At 32.6% G+C, this 12,521-nt stretch overlaps 1 protein-coding gene across 3 annotated transcripts in view; it reads left to right on the top strand.

Moving 5' to 3' along the window:
* Positions 1 to 12,521, top strand: part of STXBP4 (syntaxin binding protein 4) — a 208,461-nt gene that overhangs the window by 43,314 nt on the left and 152,626 nt on the right. For all 3 annotated transcript variants that reach the window (XR_008375460.1, XM_053568303.1, XM_053568302.1), the window contains 2 exons: positions 3,859 to 3,955; positions 6,914 to 7,005. Coding sequence is in view for 2 of the 3 variants with exons in the window: in XM_053568303.1 (XP_053424278.1) it covers positions 3,859 to 3,955; positions 6,914 to 7,005 (189 nt within the window). In the remaining variant the exon portion in view is untranslated. The remainder of the gene's footprint in view (positions 1 to 3,858; positions 3,956 to 6,913; positions 7,006 to 12,521) is intronic.

Below are 12,521 nucleotides of genomic sequence, written 5' to 3'. Positions count from 1 at the left end.
CATTTAAATTCTTTTTCTAAAATCTACATTAGCTTCTATCAACCCAAATTATTTCCTAATACTCTTATTTTTTCATAGTTACATATTACTGTAATAACAGCAAAATTGCTTCAGTTTGAAGTAGGGCCTTCTATTTTAGGTGCTGCTCTGTAGACAGATTCATGTTCATTGTCCATTATATTTTAATATATTCCTATTCAATAATAAGTAAGGCCAATGTAATCAAGTATTTAAAATGAAATATGAAATGAACTATGTATTTTTTCTTTATCCTCTATAAATATATTACATATAGAATTTAGAAAACTAGTGTTATAAGTAAGGTTTCACAAGGAAAGGTTATTGATTAATTATGTAGTTATTAACTAATTAGCCTATTCTGTACAGTTTTTAAGGAAAGCGGAGAAGTTAGAATTTGATAAAGGAAATGACTTGTCAAAACAATTTCATACATACACTTATGGACATAGTACAAATGTACATATATGTGTATATTTGTATATATATAATTATCTTTGTGAAGTCTTTTATGTTTTACTAGTCTAAGTAGACAGTTTTATACTATACAGAAAATAATTTCTAATACTGAACTAGTTTATTGTTAATTTCTTGTCTGCAATATGGATTTATAAGTTCTTCTTTCCATGAATACTTCAAGAATAATTTCACATACAGATATTTTAAAGTAATTTCATAATAGTTATTTATTTAGAGTGATATATATGATCCTGATGTTAAACTCACAAGTAGACATGGTAAACTTAACAAATAGGGGTACAGTTTATTCCTTGGCTTGAAGACAAATTGTTGTACCTCTGCACTATCTGTATTTTTGCATCTGTGGAAGATGCTTTGGGACACAGATGCTATTTTGCTGGTGTTTATTTTACCTCTTGCCATTTCTGTAACATTTGAAGAAAATGGTAGCGAGCAGTCACACACCCAGTGTCTGGTTACAGTTAATGAAGTGCTTCTTATATTGGAAAATGTGTGACCAATATTATAAAAAGTGATTTTTGGTTTTGCTCATCATTCAGACATCAGAAAAGCTGCAGGACATTTATTTGTGTAATTAACAAATCTGTATTTTTACTTTAGATTAAAAGATGACCTTAGTCATTTAAGAAATTCTTAGAACCTACTTTTTGATCAAAAATAAATTATTTCCCATTTAAATTTATGCTCTTCCCTCACTAACATAATGTGCTATATTCATCTGGGGTAAATTTGACTTTCAATAAAACTTTCACCTATTATTAAGTTTAGTAAGAATAGACCAATTTACACTGCAGTTATTTGCATTGTATAATTTTATTATTACTTATTATAAAATTATTATATATTGAGTATCTTCTGTGATAGGTGCTAGATTTGCATTATTTTCATAGAATTATTTTTATTTCTTTATATGAAAATATCGATCATACAATGAGAATGTATGTGTTATACATGTACGGTTTAAAGAATAATGTAATGTAACAAACACACATTCATGTATCACCACTCAACTTAAGAGTCAGAACCTTTGATGCTGCCAGGGTTTCTTCTTGATTGTATGTACCTCTCCTTCTCCCCACAAAAGGGGAAATTTTGAGTTTTTCATTTCTATGCATTATTAAAAGTAATTGATTTACTAAAATATTGTGGGATCAAACAATTTATGTTCAACTTTACTTGAGGTGTGGCCAAAATTTTCACTTCTTTGTCTTCACTTTCCAGAAAAATACTCGATTCATAGAATATGCTGAAAAAATAATTGTTGAACTAGCAAATTGTTTCTAATGCAGTGTTCATCAATTTTCCTGCTCATTATTTTATTTAAGAGTTCCCAGTACTTCCTATACCACATACTTTACATTTATTCTAGTTATATTTTGATTTATTTCAACCATTTTATTTTTTCAATTTCTTTTGATTCTCCTTTTTAACCACTTTTTTTTTCCTCCTCTTTATTGTATTCTTTTCGTTTGGTATGTTTGATTATTTGGTTGATTGTTTTCATATTTTGCTGTTTCACCTCCAACTTCGGAAATTATGCCTTCTTTTGCTATTCTTTTAGTGATTTTCTTAAAATTTTAACATGCATATTTAACTTCAAAGTCTAAAGTTAATCAAAATCTTTATTTGTTTTAAACAAACAAGGCCCTACAATGCTTTAACTCTAATCATCTTCTTCCAAGCTTGTATTCTTATAACTGTCTACCGTTTTAGTTTTAGTCTGTCTTTGCTTAATCATGCAAACTATGAATTAATCTTACCTATACAGTCAGTGATAATTCAGATTTGCCTGTGTTTGCTATTTTTTTTTATTCATTAATCCATTTTGTATGTCTGACCTTTTGGGGATTTTCCCTTTTCTCTAAGTACCTCCTTTAAATTTTCCTTTGGTACTGTGGACCCCACTCCCTGGTCCTGGTTGTGACCTGTTAGGAACTGAAGTTTCATCTGTATTTACTCCCCATCATTTGCATCACCTCCTGAGCTCTGCCTCCTGTCACATCAATGGTATCTTTAGATTCTTGTAGGAGTGCAAACCCTACTATACACTGCATATGTGAGAGCTCTAGGTTGCACATCCCTAAGGCTTCACGTTGTGAGGTGGAGATGTAATGCATTTGAAGCATTCATAAACCATCCTCCCCCACCCCCATCCCTACTCATGGAAAAATTGTCTCCCATAAAACTGGTCCCTCATGCCGAAAAGTTGGGGACCACTGCCTTAGTATATATAGACTGATTGGTAGTAAACTCTCATTTTTTTATTTTTCTGAAAATATTTTGTCCTCCTTCTTGAAAGAGAATTTTGCTGGTCATATAATTCTAGGGTGACAGGTATTGTTGTCTTAGATCCTTATAGCAATTTTTTTTTCTATCTTCTGGTTTCCGTTGTTTCTATCCTGAGAACTCAAGTAATATTTATGTTATAGTTGGTTGTGTTATTAAAAAGTAAGGAGAGAATGGATATTGGGGTACAACTAGGAGTTGCTGAATTTTTAATTAGTTATGGATACTAAAAGAAGGCCTTTTCCCTTAAGAGACAAAAGAGAAAAGTCAGTGCCAGAGAAAGCTTTTTACTTTAGTATTTATGTAAGCCAGCCCCCTAAGCAAGCCTAAAATTAGATTTTATGTATAATCCAGTCCCTATTAATTTCAGTTTTGCTCTCAAAGACAACATATTAACCACATGTTATTCTTGTTTCAGTGTTGCTTATAAATCTCTCTCTCTTTTTTTTTTTTTTTGAGACAGTCTCACTTTGTCACCCCCAGTAGAGAGCTGTGGCATCATAGCTCACAGAAACCTCAAACTCCTGGGCTTAAGTCATGGTCTTGTGTCAGCCTCCCAACTAGCTGAGATTACATGCACCTGCCACAACACCCGGTTATTTTTGGAGACAGGGTCTCACTCTTGCTCAGGCCAGTCTTGAACCTTTGAGCTCAGGCAATCCACCCACCTCCGCCTTCCAGAGTGCTGGGATTACAGGCCTGAGCCACTATGCCCGGCCACAAATCTCTTTTAATAAGAGTCTCTTGCTATTTTTCTTCTGCCAAATTTTACAAACTAAGAAATACTTTGTTTTTTTTTGTTTTTGTTTTTTTTAATTCTAGGGCTATGCTTATTAATTTGGGATACCCAAAGTGCTAGTCTTGAAAACAAAGTTGAGGTTATGGTGGAATCAAGAAAGCTACTCTTTTATAGGTAGTTAATCCATAAATTGTCAGCAGATTTCCTTTGGGCATCTAATTCTGGTCACTGTTCCTGATATTATTTCATAGAGTTGTAAAGTTTACTTGTAGTAAAAGGTTTTATTCTTCTGAAATTTGAAAAACTACTTCTCATCTGAGCCATTTTCATTCCAGGCTCTTAATTATCTTGGTATTCAGCCCACAGAGGAACAACACCGAGCCCTAAGACAGCAAGTACGATCAGACTCAGATGGGACAGTGTCTTTTGGAGGTAATGTTATGTTCATCCTCTTGTGTCATCATAGAAACTTAGTCAAAGAGTTACTGCGACCCATTTTTATTAAAAGTGCTTGTTCTTTAGAAGGAGAGAATGAGGGTGGCGCCTGTGGCTCAAGGAGTAGGGCGCTGGTCCCATATGCCGGAGGTGGCGGGTTCAAACCCAGCCCCGGCCAAAAACCACAAAAAAAAAAAAAAAAAAGAAGGAGAGAATGAAAAATAAAGCCACATCTATTTCAGATCAGTATGCTTAAAACTTCAGCTAGTATTACTTGCCTAGCTATGTCAGCCAAAAAAACTTCATTAAAACCACTCAGCTCTAAAATATCATCTTATCATGTTCTTTTTGTTATTTATTGCATAAACATTGCTTTAGAAATAACAAAAGAAACAGTACAAGATCTACTAGTACTCCCCTTGGCTATCTGGTGACCATAGAGATATTTAACAATGAGATATGTAGCACTTTTTCTAGGATGAATTTGCAAACTTAATTGTCCAACCTTGTAGAAGCCCTAATTTCACAATTCTACTTCTTTGTTCTAGCCAATATGATAAATATAAATATTTTTTAAATATTCTGTAATTAGTTGTTCCTCAGTGTATGCTGGGAATTGGTCCCAGTACCAATGCCCAAGTTTACCCAAACCCAGGCATTCTCAAGTCACAGCCCAGTGGAATCTGCCTATAGGGAAAGTTGGCACACAGGGTATGTACATGAAACTCTGTGTAAATGAGTTTTACAGCCTGCACGTACTGTATTTTCAATTTGCTTTTTGTTAAAAAAAAAAAAAAAAATCTGCCTATTAGTGAACCCATGCAGTTCAAGCCCATGTTGTTCAAGGGGCAACTGATTTATGTTAAAGATAGCACAGTGTACCACTTAGTTGTCATACTGTGGCATTAATTAAGCCTTTCTACTCTTGGAAATTTTAATGGTTTCTCATCAGCTGCTATTATAAATCTATATTTATCATCATTGTGAATGTAGCTATTTTTATTCTTTTTCTTAAAATAAATTCCTATACATGGTTTGGACTTTTGATACATATTGACAAATTGTTTTCCAGAGAGATTTAACATATTTATTTGTTCTGCCACTGGCAATGTTTAAATAGTTTTTTGTCTTCTTGACATGATTAAGCCTTTATTTTTTTCTTACATAGCAGATCTGGTATTATATCATTTTTAAAGCATTTTTAATTGCTTTTAAAAAAAGAAAATTAATCGTTTGGTTTTGAAGTGATGAAAAAAAGATATTTTTCATTCCATCTCCTCTTGAAAGTGATCCCCCCCCAAAAAACAAAAACGAGAAACAAACATACACGTATAACTAAAAGCACTCTAAGGGCAGAAATGTATGAGAATGTAAGGAATGAATTAGCTCTGGCAGGGAAAGTCCAAGTGTCTAAACAAAGAGAAATCACAAAAGGGAAGGAGCTGATTTAACTGTGAAAAGGCTTAGTAATTGAAAACCTCGGGTACTTCTGAAGACTGGGTGTAGGCAGAGCCTTTAAACTGGGTTATTAGAAATCTTTATGAAAGGAATACTGTACTCTTCCCTGCTCCTCCTCCAGTGGTCCAGCAACTACCACTCCTTTGTACCTCTAGGGGAAAAGTATATTCCCTGAGAAACTGGAGAGATCCTGGAGCTACAGTTGCCAGCAGCAGAGAGTCCGAGGGAGTGTGTGTTGAGTCATTACGCACCCGCGCATACCCAGGTTGCTCAGGGAGATTTGCAGCTTTGTGTATAACTATAGGCAAGAGATTGCAGGATTCTCTCTGAAGAAGCCCCACAAAAATGTCCCCTGGCTGATTGCCCTGTAGTGGAACCTGCCATTTGAGAAATTATACACAGAAAATTTCCAATCCATTGTTTTAGTGCCTGATTCTTCAATCTGAACTCATAGCCAAGGAGCCAAGGGTCACCAGGTCACCAGACATTAGAAGAAATCCTCTAACATAAAATAGAGAGCCCAAATGATCAGACACACAGAAAAAAGGAACTCAGAAAAAGAGATAAATAATGAGGAGCAGAAGAGAACTTCCTATAAACTACTGTATCATTAATATCCTTGAGAAGAGGGGTGGGCTACTAGAGTCTGAGGCAAGAGAAATCGTTTGAGTCTGAGAGTTTGAGGCTCCAGCAAGTTCTGATCTGGCCACTGCACTGCAGCCTTATTGACACAGCAAGAGAAAAAAAAAAAGATAAGTAGAGATAATGAATTTATGAAATTAAGGATGTTGTGAAATAGAAATAGAGAACATTTAAAAGGCTACTTGGAAATTCAAAATGTAATACCCAAAATGAAAAATATTTGAGTATTTGAGGAAAAGTATTTGATAGACAGGTCACTCTCCGTGTCTGGAGAAGGTTGATGGACTGCTGTGCAACTTATTTGCCAAGTGGCCTTCAATAGTTTTAAGTGAATTAACCAGTCTTAGTCCCAACTTTTTCATCTGCAAAATGAAGAGGGTAAGAGGTCCCAAGAATATTGTTGTGTGCGTGAAATAGCTAACCACCATGCCGGGCATACAGGAACTATTATTACATAAACATTAGCTGCTACTATTATTATTATTAAACCTCAGGTTTTTCTAGCTAGAAAACTCCTAAGTATAATATTGTCATATTTTCAGAAAAGGTTCCTCCACTCATAATACAAGAGTTGGGGAGGTGAATATGTCTGTCGTATGTATTGGCTTTATTATTTGTAACTGAATTATTAGTTTCAGCAGAGTTAACTGAAGTTAGAATCAGTTTATCACTTATAATACTTCTTATTTGAACTTAAATTTGTCTGTCACTTCAATCATAGGGTTTTAAGATAACTCATAAGTTAAATTTGAAGCATTAGTTGTAACACATAGTTTCAACTTCATATAGAAAACTGTAAGATTTATTTTGAGGAAGTTAAATGCTGTGTTCTTACTGAAGTATGTTCCATTTTAGATTTTGTTCAAGTTGCCAAAAAATTGTTTTGCTTGCAGTTGGATGAAGTAAATGTTGGTGCACATGGAATCTCCAACACATTAGATTCACAGGTAGAGTATAAAATTATCTTGACTACCTTGATTTTTATGTGTCTTAAATGTAGGCTTTTTTCACTTTTTTGTAGGATTACACAAATAATACGTTTCTAAGATAAATATGTAAAATGCAGTTTAATTTAAAATCGAAAGTGAAAGTTCATCTTGATCTCCATCCTCCTCTGTCACTCACCTCTCATTCTTTCTTCATCCCTAAGTCTGACACTGTTGACAATTTGATGTGAGGATAGATACGATTATTATAACTGACAAATAGATTATTATATGTGTGTGCCCATTCTAATCTGTTTTATCTCACAATTATGTACACACAGAAAAGCACTCAAATGGAAAATGTTACCCCATGGTATTTTACAATGTCAGCCATCCTTTTGTAATTAGCATTCAGATCAAGAAACATACAATTAAAAAATACATTACCGGGATCCCAGATGCTCTAGTACCCCTGGGTTTCTTGCTAATTACTAGTAACTCCTACCACTCCCCTTCAAAAATTGAAATAACTACTCTTTTGCCTTCTGAAAACATAAATTGGTTTTGCCTATTTTTGCATAAATATTTCCATCCTTTTCAGTATGGATTTTTGGTATTATTGTATTCTTTAAGGCAGACCTTCCCAATTAATATTATATATAACTTATAGGTGTAATTAACTCCAAATTTATTCATATATATGCATGGATAACCACTTTTGTTCCACTATCATTTATATAACCCATCCTTTTTTACTTTTTTTGTTGACATGAAATGCAAATTTTATCATATACTAAATTTCTGTCTTGATACACATATCTGTTCCTGGACCCAGCACTTTGTTGCACTGATCCATTTCTCTCTGCCAGTACATTATTATTTTAATTACTATAGTTTTATAATGCTAGGTTCATTGTTATCTGCTAGGTTAAGTCCTTACTTTTTTTAATGTTTTGGTTTAGATCGCGTTAGTGATCGTTACAATCACTTTGCCATGGTAATAATTTATTTAGGACTTTATTTTTAGTTGGAATTACATTGAATTTAGAGGACAGTTTGGCAAGAACTGAACATTACTGCATTTATGTCTTTGGAAAGAAAAAATTATAGCTTGTTATATATTATTGGATATTTCTTATTAGATTGATTATCATAATAAATATGTTATAGTTTGTGGAAAGAAAAAATTATAGCTTGTTATATATTATTGGATATTTCTTATTAGATCAATTATCATAATAAATATGTTATAGTTTGTGGTGCTATTGGAAGTGAGATTTTTACTTTTTACCGTTACATTTTCTAACTGATGATTTAGAACTCCTTTGTGTTCTTTAAGTAGATATTTGAAATTAATTACATTTTCATCTTTTTCACACATTTTTACTTATTCTGAATATTGTTAAATAGAAGCAGCAAAATAAGCAAGAGGATATTGCTTATAATTGATAAAATCAATTTCTGTGATATTTGAACCATTTTACATTTTAAATTTTCTACCATTTCTCTTTTCTTAGGACAGTTTAAATAATAGAAACTTTATCTGTTTTTCTAAGGTTTGGAGATGTTTGTTTGGTCAGATGATCTGGGCCGAGATTTTTTTCAGGACAGAAGATATTTTGCACTTTTTAATGCCTTATAATGTTATTATTCTATTCAAGGTTTTGTCCTTTTCTTGAATAATTTTGTTAATGTATGTGGCTGCTTTAGGCCGTCTAACAGTATGTCTTCCTGACAATTTTTTCCTTACGTTGAGATACTCAAATTCATCAAAATTAACATAGAAGTTTTTTTAGGTGCTAAGCTCTATTTTTGATGATTTTGATAAAGTACATCTTTATTTTATAGATGTACTACACAATAAATTTTCACAAAATAATCACACCCACAAATTTTTACATTATAATTATCACTTAGTATATAGTATTTTCATGTGGTTGCTTTTTGACCCTCATTTTGAATGTTTTCCTCAATTTCTAAATGATTTCTAATTATATAGTTTTCCTGTTACTGGTTTCTACTTTCATCCAACTAAGGGTAAAGATATATTCTGTATGGTATTAATCCTTTGACTATATATATATACTCAGCATGTGATCAATTAAATGTTCCCCATGTTTTGAGAAGTATATATATTCTGCAGTTACTGAGTATGTTGTTTTCCATGTGTCAATTAGATCAAGGTTATTAATCATATTTTCAAATTTTCTATATTCTTACTCATTTCTTGTTTTTTTTTAATTGCCACTTACTGAAAGAAGTATTTTAGGTATAAATAATTTTAGAATTATTATGTCATTATGGAATATTAATCTCCTTATCTGTAGAATAGTTTTTGATTTAAAATCAACTTAATCAGATAAGGGAGTTGTATTAACTTTCTTTGGGTTGGTATTTTGGTTTAATTTCCAAAGTTGTGATTATTGGATTTATGCATTTTTTTAAAGAAAATTGTTCCATGACTCTTTTAAATATAACCAATAGAATATAATACTATAGTTTTGACACCAATAATCATCTAATTAAAAGAAAATTTATGCATAAATTCTTTTAGTCTCAGAAATTTATCTTTCCTTTTTCTCTGTCAGCTCTTATTTCCTGTTCCATAGAATATTATCCTCATACAATTTTATGATTGAAAATCTTTCATTGATCTTCCCATCATTTTTCTGCAAAAACACTTTATATAAATTAAAATTTATTTGTTTCAATTCTTTATGCCTATAAGGCTTTACATATTAAAATTTTCTATAATTATACTTATTAGTGGTATACAATTAACCAAAACATAGAAATATGATCTAATTTCGATCAATTTTTATGAACATAACATTGAAATATACATTCATAGTTTAATGAGATGGAAGGATTATTTACAGTCCAGCACTATCGTTTATAAAATTTCCATGTTTACATGGGCATTTTGGGACTCTATTCTGGTGCTTTATTTTTTATTTATTTTTTTTTTTAGAATTTTTTTATTATTATTATTATTTTTTTTTGTAGAGACAGAGTCTCACTGTATTGCCCTCCGTAGAGTGCTGTGGCATCTCAGCTCACAGCAACCTCCAACTCCAGGGCTTAGGCAATTCTCTTGCCTCAGCCTCCCCAGCTCACAGCAACCTCCAACTCCAGGGCTTAGGCAATTCTCTTGCCTCAGCCTCCCAAGTAGCTGGGACTATAGGCACCTGCCACAACGCCCGGCTGTTTTTTGTTGCAGTTTGGCCAGGGCCGGGTTTGAACCCGCCACCCTCAGTATATGGGGCCGGCACCCTACCCATTGAGCCACAGGCGCTGCCCTATTCTGGTGCTTTAATGGATTCGTAACTCTTAGTGTCTCCTAAGATATAGTCTCCCATCTTGTCTTTGTATTTATTTTACTTATTTATGTATATTTTAATTGACAAATAAAACTTGTATTACATTTATCATATACAACATGATATAATATTTTGGATTATCCAAAACATTGTGGTATAGGTCATTTGAGCTAATTAACAAATACATATGCATTACCTCATATAACTTATCTTTTCTTATAGAGAGAACACTTAAAATCTACTCTCTTAGCAATTTTTAAAACATAATACATTATTATTAACTACAGTCACCATGTTGTATAAAAAATGTATTACATTTTTTTCACTTAACTAAAGTCCATGGTTGTGTCCATGGAGCAACATCTCCCCTCAGCCCCCATCCTCTCACTGTTCTTTTTAAATACTGCTTTGGCTAACCTTTGCTCTTACCTTGTTTATATGCGTCCTACTAAAAATCTCACTCTATTCAATTTACGGATTATTTTGAGAAGAATCAACATCTTTTTGAAATTAAAATCTTCCCATCTGTGAACATAGTTTGGCTTCTCATTTATTTATATCTTCTTTGATATCATTCATTACCTTTTATATATTTTTCCCAGTACAGACTTTATTTAATTAATCTAGTTACCTTACATTTTTGTTCCCATTATAATAAATGGCATATTTCTAAAATTTGAGTTTTATTTTCAAGTTTTTGTTTTATATAAAAATATGATTGATATTCATCTTATATCTGGCAACCTTGTTGTAGCTATTTGCTTTTCATTTTCCAGAAAATCTGCGATATTTTTTTGTTCTAATGAAACCTTTTCTGAATTGCTAATATTCTTACAAACTTACATTTATTTTCTTATTTTTATTCCTTTTTTGTCTTCAAATATATGTTAAATACTATGTTCAGTCAAGTGCCTTTAATGTTGCTAGAAACTCTTAAATTCAAGGGAGGGAATAAAGATGTTGCATATTTCTAATAACTTTTCCTTCTAGTTCATGTGTAAGAATCGAAATCACATTTTTATTTCATGGTTATATGTAGAGCTCTGCTGTTTTCAAGTGATATGCCTTATTGACAAAAAGTTTGAATACCATTTATTATTAATTACATAATTCCAGAAATATAGTATAAAGGTGTATGATTAATTTATTAGACAAAATAAGGCTCCCCTCACTTATATCACTTTTCTAATGTTTCAGATCACTTTGTTCTATTTAGTAAGCAATCTCTTTTACTGCTAAGCATGTTGCCCATTGCAGTCACTCAAAGACCTGGTAGTCCTGCAACTCTCAATTCTCCAAGTACCTAGTTCTCCAAGGATGGAGGTACTAGTTTATCAGAACTAATTCGGTAGCATTTATTAAATGAGAACTAAAGGGTAGGAATGCAGTTTTCCTTCTACTTATTCAGGTGTTAGGTATTTATCTACCTAATGTTGATGGCAGAGCACTTTGGTTTTTACTACCAAACAGTTCTCAAAGCTGTCATACCCATTTTTGATAGGAGAATGGAAAGATAGTTGGATGGTTTATAATAAGCCAATGAATTGGGGAATTCAGAGTGCTTTGTGTGAGCGTGCAAAGCTTTTATAGCAGCTGCTAAGAAGACAGTCATGCTCTAAATTAGTAATTTACTTCCTTCTTAGCAGTATGATTTTAGGGCAGATAACAATGTGCTCAACCTGTAATACTGTGATAGCAAAGCACAGTGCTAATGGCGGTTGTGCAAAATATTCTGCATGCCAACAATTTTCTATTTGTGGCTCTAGAACAAAATGTGCAGTTGCCATTGCATTGTTTATAAAACTTTTCTTTTTAACCACACTTCAACATGTAGCCGAAACAAAAGTCTCTCAAAGCAGTACTTATTTTTTTTATGTGCGTTGCATTCTTACTTATTACTCAATTCTATTTCATTGAAAATTTGGTTTTGTAACTTACTAAAGGGTAATGTACCATAGTTTGAAAAACACTATAAAAATCACAGTTTGTCGAGTGGCTCACAAAAATAACTTATACTCTGTAGCTTAATTCCCAACCTTTTTGAGTTAAAAAGTTGTGTCGTGCCTCATCTGAAGTATATCAATTGATCTGTAATGAGGATGCTGACAGTTGATGAGGGCAGGGAGATTCCACTGTGGTTACCCCCTCAGCTGTCTCAGTTTCACAAACAACAGGCTCAGGTTTATCGTTGTTCTGTGAAGAATGCATGTCTTTTAC

This window comes from Nycticebus coucang, chromosome 18, assembly GCF_027406575.1.
Source record: "Nycticebus coucang isolate mNycCou1 chromosome 18, mNycCou1.pri, whole genome shotgun sequence".
NCBI classification, from domain to species: domain Eukaryota; kingdom Metazoa; phylum Chordata; class Mammalia; order Primates; family Lorisidae; genus Nycticebus; species Nycticebus coucang.
Note: the sequence above shows the minus strand (reverse complement) of the source record. Positions and strands in the feature narration are given on the sequence as shown.